The 22,257-nt window shown below is 50.6% G+C and overlaps 1 protein-coding gene across 2 annotated transcripts in view; it reads right to left on the bottom strand.

Moving 5' to 3' along the window:
* RHBDF1 (rhomboid 5 homolog 1) overlaps positions 1-19,931 on the bottom strand; it is a 36,903-nt gene extending 16,972 nt beyond the window's left edge. Inside the window, exons 1-3 of one of the 2 annotated variants that reach the window (XM_066561112.1) lie at positions 19,864-19,931; positions 4,862-5,006; positions 2,848-2,981 (exon numbers count right to left, since the gene is read on the bottom strand). In XM_066561112.1, the coding sequence (XP_066417209.1) occupies positions 2,848-2,981; positions 4,862-4,984 (257 nt within the window). In that variant the 5' untranslated portion in view covers positions 4,985-5,006; positions 19,864-19,931. Of the gene's footprint in view, positions 1-2,847; positions 2,982-4,861; positions 5,007-17,029; positions 17,556-19,863 lie in introns of those variants that run through there. The other variant, XM_066561113.1, reaches the window with a different exon arrangement.
* Between the last annotated feature and the right edge of the window lie 2,326 nt (positions 19,932-22,257).

The raw sequence follows: 22,257 nt of genomic DNA, 5'->3' as shown, positions 1-22,257 counted from the left end.
TATTCCATTAATCAACTCTGAGCTCCTCTGGACCAACACAACAGCATCTGTTTGGTGCTGCTTCCTCTCCTTCCCCTCCTGCCCCAAGAAGGCTTTGGGGCCAACATATGCTGCACTGCTGCCAGCAAAGGCAGGCTGGGCTAAGGCTGCCCTGGGGAGATATTCCAGCTATGGTGAACACCAGGAGGTTGACAGCTTGTTAGGAAAGGCAGGAGGGAGTGAGGCTGGCGGGTGGACAGCTTGTTAGTCCATGCTACTTATTGACAGCTGCCTACACATTTAGTAGGAGTGACAATTGTTTTCTGTTAGAGGCACACATGAACTTTCTCACTCTGCCTGTCTGTAGGCCCCTTGGACAGTCCTGGGAAGGCAATGTGATCTCAGCAGCAGCCAGACTCTGTGCAGTTCACAACAGCCCTGGCACACACATGCAGGGTGGGTTTCACACTCAGTACCTGAAGAACGATCGGGGCAGGGACTGCCGCTTTCTCAGGGAGCTCCTGCCCCCCCGGTGCCCACGGGCGGGCAGGGTCTGACTCCTCTGAAACCGAACCTGTCTGCTGCAAAGAAAAGAGAGCTGAGGGGAAGGAACCTCCAGGGCTCTGGAGAGGAGCAGCCACTGCATCTCCTTCCATAGCCCCATGGGCAGCAGTGGTGCCCCACGGAATGTGACAGTGGCCTGAGCTGAGAGCACGACCTAAGAGAAACAACCAAGCTCAAGCCAACCCAGCAGCAGCATCTTTGAACCCAGGAGGCTGCTGAATCCTCTTGGTGCACCTGTGACGTGTCTCACACTGCTCTGGAAGGTACCAGGGGTACTGCCACCCCCTCAGCTCCTCCTGTAAGACCTGCCTTCTTCAGCCCAGACACAGCTACAAATTCCACAGCTGGCTTTGGACACCAGTGTCAAACCATGGAGGTGTCAGCAGGCTGTGATATGATCTGCTTAGAGACAGGTGACTGGTGCCCTGACAGGATCTTGCCTAGTGCACAAGTTTATCTGTGGCACATCTGCTGCTTTGCATGGACACCTCAGACACCCTGGAAGACTGGAAATGGTGTTAGATGCTTTCATATGAATCAATATGAATCACTCCCATGCCTTGTTCTGGACTACACAGGCTTGACTTTATGTTCACAGTTGATCTGTGTCCTCCAGGGAAGATGGTATGGAGTCCTGCTGCAGTTTCACATTCTGTGCATTCTGAGGGCTGTGTTAAACAGAAAACTTGGCAGTCAGCCTTCCTGGACTCACAAAACAAATCCCAAAACACAATTTAGGGATGTATGGTCTGCATTCTGCACTGTATTCCTAGCTCTGCTAAATGGAAAACAGGGATTTAGGCCTTGATACTTTCCATTTCCCTGGCCTTGTTTCTGATCCACTCATTTCATGCTTTTATTGCTAGTGTTGTGTAATGTGTGCATCTCCTGCAGTTCTGCTCCTTGTTAAATCCTTCCCAAAGTAAATTTGTCACAGTAGCACCAAAGCAGTTCACATTTCCTCGCTCCCCTACATACAAACTGCATGTTGTGAGGACTTCTGGGACAGGTTACCCAGGCCCTTCCACCCAATGCTTCTTGTCAGGGCCTCCACAGCACCCTCCCAGGATACCCCCTCACCCTTGATGTTCTCTTGCCTAGCTGTCCTGGCAAGGAACACATCAGGAGCAGGGAGGCAAGGGAGGAGGCAGTGTAGGTGTGCAAGGACAGCCTCAGCAGCCCCAGAGGCTGCCCACAGCCCTGAAAAGAGCAGACACCACTTCACAGGCTCAGCCCTCCCAACCTCACAAGAAGCAGGATCAGAGTGGGCTGATGCAGGAGAGCTTCAGCACCAAGGCAGCTGGGGAAGGTCTGAGGCAAAGGAAAACAGTGTGTGGGAGATCTCCCAGAGCTGGAAAGCTGCTCCTTTGTGAGGGGGCAAAGCCTGGCTGGCTGAAAGTACCCCTGACCCCTGGAGCTCCAGGGATGCTCCTGGGATCCAGGCAGGCCTGAGACACTGCCAGAGACAGAAATGAGCCATCTCAGGAGAGAAGCTGGGAGAGCCACTCCCTCTGGGCAAACTGGGATAAGCCTTTGCCATGGTGAGGGAAAGAGCATCCAGCTCTGTGTGGCCATGTGTCAAGAGTCTCATAATGACAACCCTTTGCAGGACTGGGACACGGGACCAGAGCAGCCTCTCCCTGCTCTCCACCACCCTCAGAGCCATCTCAAGGACCTGCCAATGAGCCAGTGCTAGGAGCCAAGCTGCTGAGAGCCCTGCACAGCTCCAATGGGTTCTGCCTCCCCCAGCATCCATGTGCTCTCAGACACTGCACCAAAGCACACCCAGCACACCCCACCTACAGTCACAGCTAAACATCAGGGCCTGACACATCCTGTTACTGAGAAACAGCCCCCCCAGGGCATGGGGGCAGCCAAAATCTGTCTGTAAGTGGCAAACACCATTCATTATCCTGGTCACCAGCATCTTCCTCTCAGGACTTGCCTCGTCATTCAGTAAACACAGCTAAACATCAGGGCCTGACACATTCTGTTACGGAGAAACAGGCCCAGGGCATGGGGGCAGCCAAAATCTGTCTGTAAGTGGCAAACACCATTCATTATCCTGGTCACCAGCATCTTCCTCCCAGGACTTGCCTCCTCATGCACTACAGACAGGCTGTACAGCATCACTGGGCTTCTACACTGGGGACCAACCTGCACCCACCCTCCCACCACCTCCCGAGGTAATGAGGGACCCAACCTAACCCTGTGACAGGCAACGGGATGAGCAGAGAATCACAAATGCACAGCTGCAGGATGGCAGAACAGACTGCAGCAGGCTCCAGGAGCTCCGTGCCTCACCTCTTGATGGTCTGGGTGATGGAGGTCTGGCGCTGCAGCCCCGCTCTCCTGGCGGGGTCGTGCGGCAGGGACGGCACGCGGCTGTTGTCGGCCGGCATGCTCACGCTCCGCAGGAACGCCTGGCGCCGCGTCGGCTGCGAGGCAAGGGAGGGAATCACAGTCAGGGTTTGGGGTGGGCATGTCAAAAATTCAACATGGACTGCCTGAGCTCCTGCAGCACATCCTCCTGGCTGCTGTCTGCCCAAATCACACTCTCCTAGGCCGCTCCACAAGGTCAAGAGAATAGGCTACTCCACAAGGTCAGGAGAAGAGCAGTCAGTGGGATTTGCTTCTTGAGTGGCTCTGGAGCTGCACTAAAAGCCTGTGAGAGCTGTGGGTGGCTCTGCATTTGCTGCCTGGTGCAGCCTAAGCAAGCTGGGAAAGGCTTTGTTCATAGCCTAACTGCCTGGGCACACTCACGTGTCATGGCTAAATGTCACCTACCAAATGTGACACAACTCTCCACACTGTTCTCAGCTCACACATCTGCCTCCCCAGGGCTGCTCTGGATTTCATTTTTATCAGCTCAGCAGAGACACCATGTCCCATCTGCACAGGGCAGGCTGAGCAGACTGCCCCTCTGGCAAGGGAAGCTCTGATCGATCCTCTGGTCAGACACTGTCTCTGCCTCAAGAGTATTTCAGCCTCTCTAGCCCAGAAAGCTAATGATTTCCACTTACATTAACAGTTCTGATATCTTTTATGTAAAAGCAGTACACAGATACTCAGGTTGTAAGTCAGAGGTGCACAAAATGCACTCTTATCCTGACAGTCTGGGCTGTGCAGAGAACATCACCTCCACCAGCTTCCATCGTAAGCACAGAGTGTCCCTCCAGGTGCCCAGCTGGATTTAGAGACTCCAGATAAGGCAAGATCCATCAGAGCCTTAAATAATTGATTCAGAAGTTTCAACCTGCACTGGTAAAACCCTGAACTCCTCTTCTAATGCCTACAGACTGACCTCCAAACTCTTTCCTTCCAAGGGAAGACCAGAACCAAGATTTATCTGCCAGGAGCTGTCACATAAGTGACGTGCATTTGAGTCCCTGGATCACAGAATGATGAAGAGGACAGTTCTTGCTGTTGCTGTTGCAAGAGAAGTTCTCTCTTAAGACAAGCTTGTCCTCAGCCCCCTCCAGGGAAGCTGTATAACCCTCCATTTCTCTAATGACTAAACTTTTTTTCATATAACTGACTGAACCCAGGCCCTGTACACACCCATGAAGCTGGGCAGCAAGAACCCTCTGGCTCTGCCTTTGGCGCACAAAGTCTCTGCTCCTGCAGCAAGGCCACACAAGCAGCCAGCATTCAGACCCAGGTGTCACACCTACAGCAGTTTTTAATACCTTGTAGCAGGTATTTGTGATATTCTCCCTATCCCCAGCACAAATGAGGGTGTTTTACTCATGCTTTGCACTGCTCCTATTAACCTATCACCTCATCTCGACTTCAGCCCTTCTCAATGTTATGTATTTCCCATCCCACATGGTCCTCTTATGCTCCTCCTGCTGCTAACAGCTTTGTGTTGCCAATAACTGTTCTTTGCTGTTACCGATGAAAGTCTGTCATTATCTTGGCTATTCATAAGTCAGATTCATACCCTGCTCATTTCAGCACAAGCTCCAGCACTTCCAGGCCCTCATGCTTGTCTGGGAGACCTTCACTCCTCCAGTTCCCTTAAGAAATGCTTGTTTGTATACCTCACTCTTCATATCCCAGCCAAGACACTTCTCACAATGCCCACATCCAAACACTCACATCCCCTGATGTGAGTACATCAGCCACCCACCCTCATCCCTCCCACATCCCCTTCAAGGGGAGTTAATTACTGCTCATAAATTTACTCAAAGGCTCTGCCCCTTCTCATGTGGCCTCAGCACCTGCCATCACACGCTGCCTTTCCCTGATGGGGATCCCAGGCACAGAGATGCTCCCAGCACGTCCCTCCCCAGCTCCATAACCCTCCCTCCAGTACCTGCACGGGCTGGGGGGGCTCCTCTGGCACGGGCAGGGGCACTGGCACCGGGATGTCCAGTTTCAGCCATGGTGGCTTCTTGCGCTGTAAACTGCTCGTGCTGTCGTGCCGCGCCTCCGACATCGTCCCACGCTTGTCCTCAGGCCTAGGAGAGGAGAGACACCGGAGTCAGGAGGGAATCTGGCTCATCCCTCACAGCCCATGCTGGCAGGGTGAGCAGAGGGTTCTCCTCCCAGCTGTGACTGATGGGCCCCAAGCCCCACTGGGATGAATTCCCCAAGTGCCTCGTGAGGGCTCAGTGCTCACAGCTTGTGCCCACACTGCTCATTCAGCACCTGACACTAAAGGACACACAACTTCGAGCCAGATACAGACACTGCAGCCACAAGTTTGAGTTGCCTCCCATTAAGATTTTTGCTGAGACCACTGTTGAGATCCAGATTCCTTAAGAACAAGCCATGAATTAAATCTGTGTTGTGCACAGCAGATAAGTTTCTGGGTCTGTGGGTAACGCTTGTGGCTTGGCCATAGGTAGGCACACTTGGGCTATATGGTACCTGAAACAAGAATGAATCTGGTGGGGGTACCAACCAAATATCACCTGTTTGGGAGATAATGTTTGGGTTTTTGATGGAGAGGCATAGTGTATGATGTGAACTATCCTACATTTCATGGACTGTCTGATGGGGCAGAGAGTGTGATGCATAGTTAAACATACCCTGAAAGCATGAAGAAAACATGCTGGGGGGGAATGGGGGGGGGACAAAGGGTAGAGCTAGGCATTCCTATAGTTAAATTTTGTAACAATGCTTTTTCAGGCCATAGATCTCAGAGAGAGGCCGAGTAGGAATTTATTCTAGAATTTGTTTTATTTTTAGGGTTGTGCTTTGTTTTAGGGGGGTTGGCACTTGCATCTAACCCCTCCCCTTATTACAGGGGATGAATTCCCCAAGTGCCTCGTGAGGGCTCAGGGCTCACAGCTTGTGCCCACACTGCTCATTCAGCACCTGACACTAAAGGACACAGAACCTTGAGCCAGATACAGACACTGCAGCCACAAGTTTGAGTTGCCTCCCATTAAGATTGTTGCTGAGACTACTGTGAGATCCAGATTCCTTAAGAATAAGCCATGAATTAAATCTTAATGAGATCTGGATCCAGACCAACCAGCTAAGTAACTGCAGTATCAAAAGCCACTGACCTCCCTCTAAAACCAGCTTGTGACTCACCAACACCCTTTTTTGCCCACCCAAAGCCAAGCACCACGCTTTCCAACTCACCCACCACTTAGCAATTAACAAGTGGCCATTTCTCATTGCTGTTTCTAATCTCTTTTAAATGTAGTGATTTTCTAGAAACATAATACAGTGCACAGAGCAATACCAGTATAGCATGAACATTAGAGAACTGGCACTAATCCTGAACTAAGAGTGGTTTTCATACATAAATAATAATGATATGGTATTTAAATAAAAACCGCTGTGTAATCCAAACGCCGCAGTGAGCAGAGTGACTCGCTGTCATCTTGCCCACTCTGCTGCAGTTTTGCCCTCCTGTTTGGGACCACAGGAGTCCTTCAGGCTGGCAGAGCACCCACTTCACTGTGCATGCTCAGAGAAAACAGATTTCACTGGAGGCAGATCAGCTCAGATGCCTCCACAGGTACTTTCCAGCCTAAATTACACTACAAGTTTGTATTTCTTCCTTTCCTATCACACACACAACTTCAAGTGAAGCATGTGTGCTGAATGGGACAACAGATTCCATTCCCTCCAGGCTCTCTCCTTGCATGGCCCTAGCCTGGCCCATGGCCCTTAGCCACAGGGGACAAAAATAATCAAGTGCCCCAGCCTCTTCACCACAGTGGACAGATGGAATAAGCAACCAGTTAAATCAGCAGGCACACATGCTTTGACAGGGAGCAGGAGAAAAACTCTGCTGGAATTAAAACTTAGTGCTCTTACAGTGTTAACACAGCCCATTTATATTAAATGCAGAGTGAGTTTAACACATAAGGATTCTTCCTTGAGAGAGGCCAAGTCCTGGGCCAGGAGCAGAGGGATCTCCACCCTCAGAGACATTTGGCATGCAACAAAACAAGGCCCTGAGCTGCCTGAATTATCCCAGCCTTGCAGTGGCTGAGCCAGTCAACCTGCACGGGTCCCTCCCAACCTAAATTAGGCACTGGCTGTCTGAAACGTGCACTGCCTTGCAGGGCATTGCCACCATCTTCCCACTGCTGCTGCAGCTGCTCTGGAAAGGGAACTGCACACACCATTGCAAAAGATACAAGGCAGGGGGGCAGGCAGGGGGGAAAGAGGTCAACAGATGGGAGTGGGGGATGATTTGGATTGGGTTAGAAGAGAATCTCATCTAAAAGGAGCTGAAGGCCAGCTGCTGGTTCAGTCGCCGGGCTGGGCCAGCTGCCAGGAGTGCTGTGCTCAGCTGAGCCAGAACGACAGAAAGGGAGGACTCAGCTGTAGGTGGATGAAGGTTGGGTTTCAGCAAATACCACAGGCCCCCAAAAGTCTGGGAATTCATGATCTAGCCTGTACAGACATGCCCTTCATATATGCACCACAGTCCTGTTGCACAGATGCAGCGCTGTGCATGAGAGGGACACAAATCCTTCCTTCCCTCCCTGCCGAGCTGCAGGGGTGGCTAAATACAACTGTTCTAACTTCCTGTAAGAAAAGAACAGTGAGAGTATTAGGGGAACTCCTGCCTGTGCTTGGTATGAGTAAATCTGCTATGAGACACGATTCACTGACAGGTCTTGCAAATTTGTCTTCATGGTGAGGTCAGAAAGCAAAGCAGATTTCTCATACCTGAAATACTCCAGCAAAGAGCTTCAGCATTTACCTCTAAGGATCACAAACACCACGTGTCCTCAAGGTGTCCTAATCAGAGACCAGCCAAGAGAGACAGAGCCACCACGCTGGCACAACCAAACACAATCTATTTCACACAACTCAAGAGCCTCCTTCCTGAGCCTTCAAGGGCAAATTCAGAGCCTCCAAAGTAGCAACTCTGCTTTTTCCAGCATCTCACCACTGAGCCAACATCACTCAACATCCTTCCTGTCTACCTACAGAGCTGCCTTTGTGAGCAGGAGCTCTGGGTGTAAAGAATACAAACGTGTAGGATTTGCAGCTCTATCAATCAGTGGGGCCAAGCCAGGAAGGCAGAGGATGAATCACGCCTGTATGGCCTGAAAGTTGCTGCAATAACATGAAACCCTGTGAAAGACTTCTGATTAAATCTGGTTTGAGTTTCCCCTCCTAAATTGACACAGACCACAGACAGTGATGTTCATGTATCTTCACTGGCTTCCCTGCCACCCTTGCAGACTTGCACATGGGATCTCCAGGGTGTACACACCTGCCAAAGAGGACAAACACACACAGGGGTAAAGCCTGTGGCCTTATAATTACCCCCAAAGTTGATTCAACTTTGTTTTTTAGGCAAGGTGAATATCTCAAGATGAAATTCACATTCTGAAAGAGAAATGGATTGCTCTGCTTTCTCCCCGCTTCAGCAGTTAAATAGTTCTTTAAATAGCAAAGCATAAAAATGCATATATAATAATGGTCTAAATGCATTCAGTATTTAAACCTCAGGTGAGTTTCCAGAGTGGCTGCAAACAGAGTATGTAGGATCAAATCCCCCCACCAGTTCAACCTTCTTTACTCACTATCAGGTTCATTTCCCAGTAAAAGAGTGCAGTGAAAGCAGAGCTGTTCAGCATTCCCAGCTCCCTGCGTGCATTTGGAGTGGCCAAAAATAAACCTTACAAACACCCAAGACTGCATCAGGCCCTGCCAGGGCAAGCACTGTGAATTCTGTATGAATAATCAGCCACAGCACAGGTCAGGCAGCTGCCTCTGCCCCAAGCACAAAAAGGCCTGGGGTATGGTCATGAGAGACAGGTCTCCAGGGGTTAACAGGGAGCCTGAATGTGGATCCAGCTGAATATGAGGATATATAGACCAGATGAGCATCAGTGCATAGCTGTGAGCACACATGTACAGGGCCATGGTCCAACAGCCCTTGCATGGCAGGTAACACCCGTTATCACACCTGGCCTCACCCAAATGCTGCTAATTTCTGCCTCAGCACTGCACTGAAAGCACTTGCTGTTTCACACTGACCCCTTGGTTACTTTAAGGGTCAATGTTTCAGGGTCCAGTGTCCATGTATTTCATCAGGCCAGTGGGTTTTGTTTCAAAGTTGACTGCATTGATGCATATTTTGTTTGAATGGTCCCATACCATCAATCCCAATTTCTCAGAACTGTCAAGAGGCCACCAACAGCAGCAGGATGGGAACACACAGAGCACAGGGAACACACAGACCCATGCAGGGTCAGCTCAGGTCCCTCTAAAGCCAGTTCATCATTTCCAGCTGAGGATGCCTGGCACAGGGTAGGAGTACAGGATCACTCAACAGTCCTTTCTCCCAGGACAGAGCCATGGCATGTGCTGTGAATAGCTCACAGGCTTCTTGTGCCAGAAATATCTTTGCATGTAACAGTTCTGTATCCATCTCTACATCCATCCAATGGTTATTATTCCAGAATTTATCCAGATCATTTTTTAATCCAAGCAAACTTCTAGTACTCATAACTGCACATGACAAAGCTCCAGAGCTGAAACACATGCTATGTGACAAGCCTGCTCCAGCTCATCTGCAAACCTGCCATTTCCTGGCTTCACTTGCTGCTCTGTAGTTCTTGGATTAGAAGAATGATCAGCTTTTCCCTATCCTCTTTCTCCATGGAAGTCCTGACTCTACAGATCTCTCCCATGCTCTTCCTCCCATCCCCTCTTCCCACACCCACATGCAGAAGCTCAGTCCTCATACAGGGGCTGTTTCAGACCTCTTGCACCTGCTTAGTTTGGACTTTGTTCTACCAGCATCACAAAACTCAGGAATATGCAAATATAAGGCCGAATAAGAGGTATTTGCAAATCCAGCTTCTTCTAACTGATCAGCTGGTAGCAACATAAAAATTATTAATAATGTCCATTTCAATTAAAATAAACAAACAAAAGAAAAAACCTATCAGTGGCAGATAGTCTGGGAAATTCATCTTGAAAAGGTCTGTGCCAAAGCAAGGTCACAGAACCAGAATGAAAGGCAAATCCACTGTGCTGTGGGTCAGGCTAAGAAAGGGGAGAGCACATTAAATACCAAAGTTGGCACATGATCAAGGAAAGCTGCTTAGTGAAATCTACTGACCCAAAGAGCAAAGGAAAAGCTTTCTCCAGAAGCCTGAGCATTGTTCCTAAAACTGACAGACATCCTAAATACAATTAGAAGCTTGCACAGTCATTACAAAGAAAGACCATCCTTCCATTTAAACAGACAACTGAAGCTATTCCCATGTTGATTTCTTTTCTTCCAAAATCTCCATTTTTATCAGCATTCCCATTTAAAATAAAGCTGGCTTTTTTCCCCCCCAAGAAACACTCCAAACAAAAACCAAACCAAAACAAAACCCCAACTTAATTCAACACTACCACACAAACAAACAGCATCTGCTTTTTCCAACAGCACTGCTCCTCTCCAGCACAGTGTGTGCATGTTCCTCCAGACACCCCCAGGAGTAACACACCCAGGGGTTATTCCACTGCAATCTGAGCACCATGCTCAGACTCCAGCTGTTTTTCTCCATTTTTCAAACCTCATCACTGCAACAATCTTATTTACAGTGCCTGCTACACAAAGTCCCAGGCAAGCCCCATGTACCTGAAGGGGTCTGGCTGAGGCACAGGAATCCAGCAAAGAAACCAGGATCCTCCCAGTGTTCTCCAGACAGGAGGAGCCAGGGGAGACAGCTCCTGGCTGAGCCTCTCTCTCCAGGAGGATTGCTGCTGGCACAGCAGGGAAAAGGCAGGAAGTCCAAGGAGAAGAGGAGCAGTGGGGTTTCAGGCTGCCAATAAAACCATCTAGCATGGATCAGACCCAAGGAGCTCCAAACAATATCCCAAACACCAGGCATGAGCCAGCCCTTTGAAACAGGCCAGGTGGAGGGGCTGAGGGCAGGCAGGGACAGGGAAGGTGGGACAGGCCACTCTTGGGGACAGCTGCTAAGGGCACAGCAACACCCAAGCTTTGGCTGAGCCACCACTGCCCACCCTAAGAAAATACCTGAGAAATGAAACAAAGGCATCAGCACTGCCCAGGGCCCTCTCCTGCTTCCCAGCACTGGCTGCTGAGCTGGGCAATGCTGTGAGGCTGCCACAGCAGCAGCAGCTGGGTCTGAGCACAAGCCTGGCAGAGCTGTGCAGACACAGTGCCCTGTGGGCCCTGCCCTGCAGGGAGCTGGCAGCACTGCCATTCCCACACACACCCCACTGTCCCTCTCACTGCTCTCTGCCATGCACGAGCTGTGCCTGAGTGCTGCTGCAGGCTGATGCCTCTTCCAAGAGCCTGCACCAAATCACACAGGCAGCAGTTCCTCAGGGCTCTCTCTGGCTTCTGCTCATGAGCAAACCCATCTGCCAGCTAGGTGCTTGCCTTACTCCACAAGGTGTTTTACCAGCACAAACTAACCCTAGTAAATTATTTCCTGTTGATCTGGCAGCCTGAAGAGTCTCAGACAATTCCAGATAAGCCCTGTGCAAGCCAGAGAGGAAGGGTAGGACAACATCTTCAGTGATGGCTCAGCATGACAGCAGCCCAGGTGAGCCATCAAACACTGCCCTGAGCTGTCCCCCCCTGCCTGTGTGAAATTGTCCTACTCCATCCCCACTGGGGATCTCACCATGAAGCACTGAATTGAATGAGCTGAGAAATACCAGCTGAAACTGCCTGGTTTGGAAGAGGCCAGGCAGACCCCTAGACAGGAAATGGGAAGCTACACTGGGTTGGTATTTCAGGCAAAGCCTTGTAGAGGGATGGTGTACAAAGAGGCACAGCAGGAGTGCAAAGCTTCAGAAGCTTCAGATGGGACCCACTGAACTTGGAAAAGGTTCAGCTGCATACAGAGATAGAGGGTTTTAAGTACAGGTAATGAAAATATCCACCAGTGAAGTCTGAATGTACATGAGCCAATCCCATGATCAAGAAAGGAGATCTGATATCCCTTTGAGCAAATTATTTTCTTGATTTTCAGAAAAACATGAAAGTTATGATGGAAATCAGACAAAATTTAGTTCCTACTTGAACACCAGCATTAAAAGCTTTCAAAGCAGATTCACCTGGGATCTGAAAATGTGCTGCCCTCATATAGCAGAGAGAGGAAAAACAGGCAGCTCAGAAAGCTCTTCTGATTTCTGTTAGTCCCCAGATCTGTAGCTGAACTTCAAATATAGGTTAAAAGATGACCCCCAACTGCAACATGCAAACACTCACAAGCAACAGGCTCATCTCCAAGGTCCTTTTGTTACAGCAGACAAAGTGCAAAATAGTAACAAGAATTTGGAAACCAATGCTCAAAATTCCAGTTAAAAAGATGTCTTAAACACTTGAAAGAGATGCAAGCCAACAGAAGGAGCAGTGACCCAGCCCTGTGTGCTGCCCTCCTCTTCCTGCTGGCACCAGCATCCCCACAGCTGTTGGGTGATCCACACTGGGAACTGACCCACATGAGCTCAGCAGAGAAAATGGCTCATTCCAGCCCCAGCTCCTTCCCACAGGGCTCCACAAACACTTGTGCCAGCAGAAGGAAAGGAGAAGACACAGAAACAAACAGAGCAGCTGGAGCCAGATGATTGCACTGCTTCTCAAGGCACAATAGTTTGAAGTGATTGTTGAAAACGTGGCCAAAACTCAGATTTGTAGCACTGTGGGAAGCCAACAACAATTATCCCAGGGAGGTGGTGGGTTCAGCATCTCTAATCTTCTGAGAAGCACCCTCAGTGCAGGTGTTTGAGTGCAACAGGAATAAAACACTACTGTACCACCAGAGGCAGAGTGAACCTTTTGGTGGGGTCATTAGGTGGGAAAACACCCAAACCATCCACAGATTGCTCCAGGGCTGACAGCCCAGCCTCACACCCGGGCAGCTTCCAGAGAGGGTCTCCCAAGGGAGGAGCTTCCCCTGCTCACCCACGGCCTGGAGCACCCACAAGGAAGCAGGTGGAGGGAGCCAAGCAGAGCAGAGCTCACCCACGGCCTGGAGCACCCACAAGGAAGCAGGTGAAGGGAGCCAAGCACGTGTGGCCCAGGTGACAGGGGCAGGTCTGCAGCACCAGCCAAGCACAGCCAGGCCCACGCAGGGCACGGGCAATGAGTGATCTCCAACCCCACCTTCCAGAGCAAACCCAGCCCAGAGCCATCCACAACCACTGAGATACCAGCAAGGGCAAAGCCTGCACATAAACCAACCAACAACGAGGGGGGAGCAGTGGAAAACCTTCTGGAGCACTTTGGCTCTTCCCCCTGTTTATGTTTCTCTGTGACACACCCTGTGGCTTTGCCACCACATCCAACAGCCACATTTCCAGCAGCCACATCCTAAAAGTCTGGTCACAGCCTGGCACTTACAAGCTCCATCAGGGCACAGCATGATGAGCCACCTGCCAACAGCTCCAGTGATGGCACACCAAGCTCTGAGCAGCATTGCCATTCCTCAGGGAAGCCAGCAGAGCACTGCCTGCCCCTCCACAGGAGCTGTTTCCACCCAGAGATCCATTACCAGCTACCAGAGGAAGGATCATCTGTGGCAGCCTTGTTCCTGGACCCTGGCTGAAGGTAACCACAGCTGCCTGCTGGCTCAGTGCTGCCTGGGCTGAGCCAGCAGAGCCCGTGGGGCCCCCAGCAGCCTCTAAGAACACTTGTCTCAGTGCTCTGCATGGGGCTGCACCTTCTTCAGGAAAAAGTGATCACAGACACTATTGCAGTGCACATTTAACTCATTTAAATGATTCTATGGGACTTCAGAGGACTCTGTTCCAGATTTATTCCCATTACTAGTGAAGCAGATGCTTGCTTAAGTTAAGTTCTGGCTGACCCACAAGTACCATGGGCACAGTCACTGCCTCAATTATACAGCAAGGTGAGAGTCACAAAAAGGCTTCTGTCAGTGCAGCCATGACCCCACATTAGGGAACAAAAGACAAACCCAACAAAGGTTTTATTTTCATTGAAATTCTGCATTTTGAAGGGTTTTTTCTACCAACTCTCATATTCATCACAAGTACTGTAAAGGTTCAGGACACAAGGCAAGATGGGAAGACACTCAGGACAGAAGTAAACACTGGCTCTGGCTGATTTTGGAACAGCTGTCTGTGCACCCAGCCCAAAAGCCATTTTCTTGGTAATGTGTCTTAGTGATTACAACATTGTTCATTTAGAAAATACAATATCAATAAACAATTGATGGAAAAGCAACTCTCCTAAAAAGATCACAATAAGCCAAACCAAAAATTATATTAGACCAAAAGCTACTCATCCTCTACAGCAAAGACTCTGGATACTAAAAGCAGCTAAGAATCACTGTTTGTTGTGCTAAATAAAAATGTTTCAATGGCAAAAGAGATCAAAACTGCCACAAATGACAACATTTCCTATGGAAAGTTACATAAAACCACTCTGAATAGCAACCTAAAAAAATCTTAGAGGAAATAACAATAACAAACACTGGAGCCACCAGAAGACAGGCTTTATATTCAGGAAGGATGGAAGCCACAGAGCCACTCAGAACAGCTTTCTTGGAGTGTTCCTTTGAAACTCAGAGCATCCTCACTCCCCATTACACACCTGCTTTCTCCAGCACCACCACAGTTCTGCTCACCTGGGCACAAGTGAGAGAATAAAAAATGCCCACAGCAGCCAAGGATCTCCTGGGGGAGATCCTTCAAAGCACCAATTAAACAGCCAGGAATTCAGAGCAGAGCTGGTTTGGCTGCTGTCCTTCACCATTAGCTGGTGTAGCCAAGGACACAGGAGAGCCACTCTGGTGCTCTGATTTCTCCCCTGGCTCGTGCTTGATGGCCAGGCACACACCATCTCCTGCTGTGTGCAACTGGAAATAGCTGCAGGAAGAGCTTGTCTTGCTCTGCAGGTGTGTGCACACCTCTGCACATTCATCGTGTGCCCAGTGCAACAACTCATTCATAATGCAAATAGAAGTAATCAGAATTCTAGCTTGGTTTAGCAGAAAAAAAATATTACAATTCTAAGTGAACCATACTTCTTCAGTCTGAGTGAATGGCACATCCTTGCCCACTGTTCTTCCTGAAATTATAGTCCCAGAACAGCCAGGGAAAAGGAAGGTACACTCACATTTTTTGGCAAAACAACTCACAGTTTTCTACAGTTCACTTTAAGGCTTTGAATTTAAGCAACAGAGTAACAAATCTCCGGTGTGCTGACTGCTACAGAGCAGTAACTCCCCAAATACAGAAGCTGCATTTATCTGAGCCCTCCAGATTTTAAAATCCAAGCAGCTCTAACTTTCACTGAGCCAAAGCCAAGTAAGTGCCAGACCTGAAGGACTGTAAGTGCAGCGTCCTGTGCAGTTTCAGGATGACCTCATAGGGATTGTTCCTTTTGAAAGGAAAGCAAACCTTCAAAGCAGGGATTGCTGCTGACCAGCAGAGCAAGGGGCTGGCTCTGAGCAGAGTGGAAACAGGAAGGGGAGGAGGTGGCAAAGGTAAGCTTTCCAGAAAAGGCAAGATCAGGCATGGCTTGCTATCTCTTCTCCCCCTGGGAAGGCTCTACTGTGCCAGGGAAGTATTGTGCAATGATACCTCAGACTTCACTGAGAAGAAATTACATTTCCTTTAATAAACACTGTGCTTTAGAGATGCTCTGATTACTAAGGCAAGGTCTGTTTGTTGCTGAAGGCCCCAGAATTTAAGAACACATCCGCTGCTCAGGTCTGCATCACCGCACTTCCAACATTTCTTTGGTAGGCAAAAAGGAGCTGTAGTTATATTTGAAATAAATTGTTTACCTAGATAGTTGAAGAGTGCATCCAAAGGAAATTACAGCAAAAACAAGCCCTATGTCAATGTGACATTTGCTGTCTGTGCAGCAAGTAGAGCACACAAGCAATGAAACGTGCACTCTTACAGCTTTAGAAGATTGGACCACTAAGATAAATGCGAAGAATAAGCTCTCTGTCTTCACCCAGTGGGAAACAGACACTGTTACTCAAAAGGATTTGACCATAGTTTGGATGATTTGGTCAAAAACTCAGCTGCTGATTTGCTCTTTGTTGCATCATCCCAACACACATTAAAAAAAAAAAAAAAACAAAAAAAAAACAAAAAACAAAAAAAAAAAAAAAAACACCTCCTCCTTCCTACAGCAGCATGGAGGACTGAAACAAGGATGAGAGGTGGGAGCTGAAGCTTCAACTGGTCCTGGACAGCAGCAAGATGGGTAGGACCAAAAAAAGGAGCAAACAGTCGGAAATCCCTGAAGTTGAACTACCAAGGAAATGACAATGGGCAATCTCAGCACAGACGCATTTCCACTTCTCCCTGTGGAAACCTCACTCCCAGTGGCACAAACATTCTGCCTGGGAAAACAGAGAGGTTGGCAGGCAAGCCCTGCCCAGCTCAGGCTGCACCACAGGGAGGGTCTCCACAACTCCATGCAAGCAGGCCTGGATGGTCTAAGCACACATCACACACCAAAGTAGCTTGGGGTTCTTCGAGGACATGGAAACAGAGCTGCCAGCATGACCATGGGAAATGCTGCCAAACAGATCCATTTCCTTCCAAGGTTAAATCTGCCTGTTGCCTGCCTGATCTCTTGGGACTAAGAGCTGCAGGGTTAATACCGTCCCTTTTACATGTTATTCTCTCAGAGGGGAGTTATTGAGCACTAGCAGAGTAAGCAACCTGGTGCCCATTCAGGTCTGCTAGCTCTGAACGAGACAAAAAATAAACAAACAAAAATAAAACAAAACAAAAGAACCAACCACAAGGCTAAAAATAAAGCCTACCACCGGGGAGAGAACTACCTGCACAACCCTGGACACCAGGGCTTCCCCTGCTCTGTAGAAAGAAACCATCTCCATCCTACCTCCCAGCAGCACTGGGATGTTTTACCCACAACCCAGACACAAATCCCATTAAATTCAGGCTGCAGCACACATAGCACACATTGAGATGTTTTCACACAGCAAAAAGGATGTAACACAGCTCCCTGAGCAGGCAGGCAACACATGCATTCTGTGGGTTCCTTAAAACTCCAACATGTACATACCCAGCAGCTGGGAGTCAACCTCACAGCAACTGTGTGAGATCTGCACAGTTCATGTTTCCTTTCCTTCCAACTAGATGATGATAAATGTTAAACTTGGAGTTCAGCGCCTCTTCAACTGAAAAGAAAGGAAACTAATCCACATCTGAGCTCAGGGAAAATGTTAAGGAAGGAATCCATCCTTGAGTTTTAAGTGTTTCTACTGAAACGTGTCATATACAGGCGACAGGCGGGTGGCTGCAGGGACAGCAATTAACAGAGGTGTCATGTCAGGCCACAGTTAATGCTGGAAACTCTGAGAAAGATGTACGGTCTCCACGGGATGCCAAGGCCTCCAGAGATAGCTATGGAAGAAAGGCAGCAACCACAAGGGAAGAATCTTATCAAAAGACCAGTCTGCTGGATAAAAGCTGTAGAGTGACAGATAAAGAAATGGCAGGATCTTCAGCTCATAGCCAGTCCTGCTTGGCAGGCACATCCCCAGCAACACGGGGCTCACACAACACACACTCTGCTCAACTTCTTGCTGGACACATAGAATGGAAGAGGAAAACAAGCTGGTAATCCTGGCCATGTTGCCCACCTCAGGCCTTCAGCACTAACCAGGCTGTGTTTGCACTGCAGAGAGATCCAACACACTGAAGAGAATCAAACTTTTACTAATTATATCTGAGCATGAGGGCTCTGTGCCCAGAATAAACTGTCCTATCATGCCACACTCAGCAGACCCTGCCTCTCTCAAGGGAACATGTTGGGACTTGCTGGCTACTTTCCGGGGCTGGATTCCAGAGGAACAGGACTGATGACCCCAAAAGGAATTCCTATTCCTGCCTGGCGACCTCGCCGCTGCCGCCGCCGCCGCAGTCCCTGCCACGAAAGTGAAACGAGCTGTCTGCCAAGTCCAGTGATGAGGTGCTGGCCCTCTCTGAGGGACATAATTCCTGCCTGAGGTGATACATCGGGGCCACACGGTCTCAGTACCAAGATACAGAGAGGACAAGCTTGTTGGAAAGGAGGTTTCAGCTGTGCTCTGCAGGCCAGCAGCACTCTCCACATTCAAAGCTCATCCCCCTGGCTGAAGCCTACCCAGCACAGAGCAAGACATTCCAGAGACCAGGGCCAACCCATGGCTTTCCCCAGAACCTGAAAAGCCAGTTTGTAGGCAGATCTCTTGCAAGTGGATTGCTTAAAAAAAAAAAAAAAAAAGGGCCTGTCATGGGAAGTCCCAGAGCAGAACTAGTTTTGTGGGAGTTGCTTTTACGCTGCACAGCATCAACGTCCTTTCATGGGAACACACAGAAGCAGGAACAGCATGGACACACGTCCACATGCCAGAGCCGCTGCCTTCCTGGGGGCTCAGGGCAAATGAGCACAGAGGCCAGGAAAAAAGCTGGGGACCTGTTTCAAATGCACAGCACCTCCTGGAAAGCTGGCAGTATCCCAGCTTAGAAATGGCACAGGCTCCCAAGAGCCTGCACACACAGGGGAGACCTGGGCTAAGCAGCAGAAGCAGCCATGAGGATTTAAGGACATGAGGGATGCAGTAGGAGGGAGAGATGATAGCTGTTATTAGAGCAACTGAGGGTTAAAAAAAAAGGCAGACAAGCCCTTTCATAAAGTCCATTTAACAATCAAAGCTTAAAGGAAGTATCTAAAGTTCACCTCTTTCTTCCAACTATATCAACCAATCTAGCACGAGTCATCAGCTCCTCCTGCAAACCTGCACCACTGAGATGGAACAGCTGGAGAGCAACATCCTTCATACACTGGAGTGGAAATGCAATTCTTCCAAGGGTCTGCTCCCCAGCTTGTCCCAAGTGGGCCATTTTTCTCCCCGTGGTCACAGCCCACAGGCAGGTATTTGTCCTTGCTGCCCTATCAGCGTTACTGCAGTTAACACCCTGTGCTCCTTCCTTGTGCCGTGCTTCATTCAGAAACTTTGCTGCCTTCTCCCTTCCCGTTACGTGTGACTATTTTTTCCCTTTACTGCAGAATGCACTTTTCTTCCCAGAGGAAATTAGCAGGCATGGGGACAAAAACAGGAAGAAAGGAAACAACTTCCTGCTTGCTCCAAGACCCGGCTCGGAGACATCTCTGACCGGCACCGTGCACCCCGCCACGAAGCCAACCTGCAAGAGAAGCAGCAGCCACAGAACCGAGTCGGGCACCAGGATGAGCAGCAGACAGAACTCATCTGTGCTGCCACTCAACTCTCCTGAGTTACACTGGAGAAAAACACAGGGCAAAATGTACCCATGGGGCACTTTGCACTGCAGGGATGCGTGTGGCAGGATGGGGCTGCTCCAAAAGGACTTGGCACTGAGTTGCACCCTGCAAAAGCTTTGGTCTTGCTCGCGTCAGGCTGCCGTGATCCCCTTGCTTTCGTGCCAGCAGTGCACAGTGTGAGAACTCAGTTCAGAGACTCAATCCGGCAGGAAAACTAACCTTAACATGTAAAAAGCCATATATTTTTCACCAGATCATCTCCCAAAGTCGCTGCCAAAGCGCGACTGGGTGCCAGCATCAGGGGAGGGACGGCTGGGAAAGCGTGGGGATGGGGTGGACTCGGATCAGCCGAAACAAGCCGTGAAGGCGCACCTCCACCTCCGGCCGAAAGCACTGAGATCGCCAAGCTCCCGACATCCACGCACGAGGGTCGGGGGCAGCACCTGCCCCCGGCCACGCTCTCACCCCGCGGGCCGCCGCGGGCCGCTCCCCGCCCGACGGAGCGGCGCGGTCCCGGTACCTCGGCGGGGCAGGAACGGCCCCCGCGGGATGCCCCTCCCGGGACGCCCCTCCCGGCCAACCCCCCCTCGTCCCCCCGGCCCCGCACTCACCGTGCAGGCGAGGGCGAAGCGCAGCGGCCGCTCGGCTCGAGCCGCCCCCCGGTGCGGCTTAAGGGACCGGCGCCGCCGAGCTCGGCCCGCGGAGGGCGCGGAGACTCCTCCCCCGTGCCAGGGGCCGGCCGGGCGGGCACGCCATTCACAGCCTCGACATGCAAATAGGAGCCGGGAGCCGAGCGGCGCTGGGCGCTGAGAGTCCCGGCGGGGAGCTGCCAGCGCCCGGGGCCGCGGGACGCCGCATCCCGCCGCGCCGCCCTGACTCACGGGGTAGGAATGCGCCGCGCCGGGCGGAAGCCACCGGCCCGCCCGCGGCCCCCGCAGCCCCCGCCTTCCCCGCTGCCTCGGCGGTGGGCAGCGCCCTTTAGCCCCGCCGCTGCGCTGGGGTGGCGGGGTTGAGCGCCGGCTCCCGTTAGCGTCGGCCCTGCGGGTGCTGGGATCGCTGCCGTGGCCGCGGGAGCTGCGGCGATTCCCGTGCCGGGAGTCCCTTTGGCTGGGCACCGCTGAGCTGCCAAGCACCGGCCCCTGTGCCCCCCACGGGAGCCTTCCCCGCTAAGCTTCCCGCGCACTGCGCTGCGATGCTCCCGGTCCCCTCACTGTTTCTGGCTGTTTCACTGTACTTTACCTTCTTCTCGCCCATTTCCCTATGCTCAGTGCCGTGTTTCCCACCAAGTCTTCACACCTCCTCTTCCAGCCATGTGGTTAGCGTATCATCCCTCCTCTAAGCTGTTTCTTTCCTCCCAGTTTAAATATTTTCCCCTTCTGGAGGGCATCCTCCCACCTTGATTGCTCAGCCATCCTCTCTTTTGTCCTGGGACTGCTGCAGAAGATTTCTCCATCCATCCTCCAAGGAGCATCAGTCACCATGTATTGCTCACACAGATCTTTGCTGGAGCTCCAGCGAGGCCTGCAGGGTGCACATCCCTCTTGAGCAGGTCCCCAACCCACAGCCCCAGATGCTTTCAATGTTAGTAATAACTGGGGGGATGATGTTCCTTTCCCATCTTATTGCATCTTGCCCACGACCTGCGTGCTCCAGCTGAGCTGAGCTCATCGGTGCCGCACCCAGCCCTGCGCGTGCCCACGGCAGCCACACGGCGAAGGCAGCCCCCAGAGAGCCCTGCTAACCATATCATGTCTCATTAGCTAATGAGCAAACACAGAGCAGCCCCAGCTAGTCCTGGCTGAGGTGGAGAGCAAATAGCACGCAGAACCCTGACTGTCCGCAAAGCTTAACAGGCACAAATTATTTTCAGATGTTTTCTACCACATAAACAAGGAAAAGAAGCATCCAGTAATGCACTCACGGGGCCCTTCAGCATCTCCCAGGAGGAACACTCTGGAGCTGGAGTAGGAATCTGACCCACCCCTGCTCGTTCTTTGCCTCCTGCCAATAGTATGTGCATTTTGCAAAAGAAGCAAAGCTCTGTCACTGAAACGTGACTCCTTGCTCCTGTAGAAAACTCTTGCAGACAGCGCTGCTAACCCCATCCCACAAATTCCTGTTCCCCAGTGCTTCTCTACCCAGCTCCCAATCTCTTTTACCCAAGCTGCAGGAATCTGCAGAGCTGGATAAAATACACCTACCTTGCTGCCATCACCAGCCAGAGAGGTTTTCCTTCAGTGCACTAGCCTAAAATAGATGGGATAAGGTGACTTAAGGCCAGGTTCTGACTGCTCAAGCATGAGATGGTGAATGGCAGCAGTTCAGTGTTGAGCACCCACCATTCCTGGCCTGGAGCAGCTCATCTAGCCCAAAACCCTTGTTTGTTTTCTCCCTCTTCAGGGAATACTTCTATTTGAAATGTGGACCAGCTGAAGGAGAGCTCTTTCCTGGTGCTTGTTATGTTTAAGGTGAACATGTGATTACATGAATTTGTTTCATTCTTCTCTGCTGGAAACTGGAATTTCCTCCCTACTTGAAACCCATGAGAAACTGTGATCTTGCCACAAGAGGTGGTTAAAGACCCAATGAAATAGATATCCATCAGCATGTGAATGCAGCACTTTCACTGCTGCAGCTTGCTAAAACTGCTTCAAGGCCTGATGAGCCTCACACCTGCCTGCTTCCAGCCAGGCGCTGCTGGGTCTGCACCAGCCAGGAGTGCTGCACAATGGCCCTCAGGTGCTGGACAGAATTGTTCAACACCTCATCTCCTGCTGCATCCCCTCCTGCATGCACATTTGTATGCAATGCTCCTTGGAGCACTGATCCTGTGTCAGCACGTGTTAAATTGTGGCTCCACTGAATATGGATCATAATCCAAGCAGGGAAATGGTGTAACAGCCTGTGTGCCTTGCCTGACAGTTTTGTGAGGACAGCTAGGACACACCTGGAGCACAGAGGTCTGTTTCTATCAGGATCACTGGTTCCCTAGACAGATGATTTGA

Source organism: Molothrus aeneus, chromosome 16 (genome assembly GCF_037042795.1).
Source record: "Molothrus aeneus isolate 106 chromosome 16, BPBGC_Maene_1.0, whole genome shotgun sequence".
In the NCBI taxonomy this organism is placed as follows: Eukaryota; Metazoa; Chordata; class Aves; order Passeriformes; family Icteridae; genus Molothrus; species Molothrus aeneus.
The sequence above is the reverse complement of the archived record's forward strand: the minus strand, read 5'-3'. Positions and strand labels throughout refer to the sequence as shown.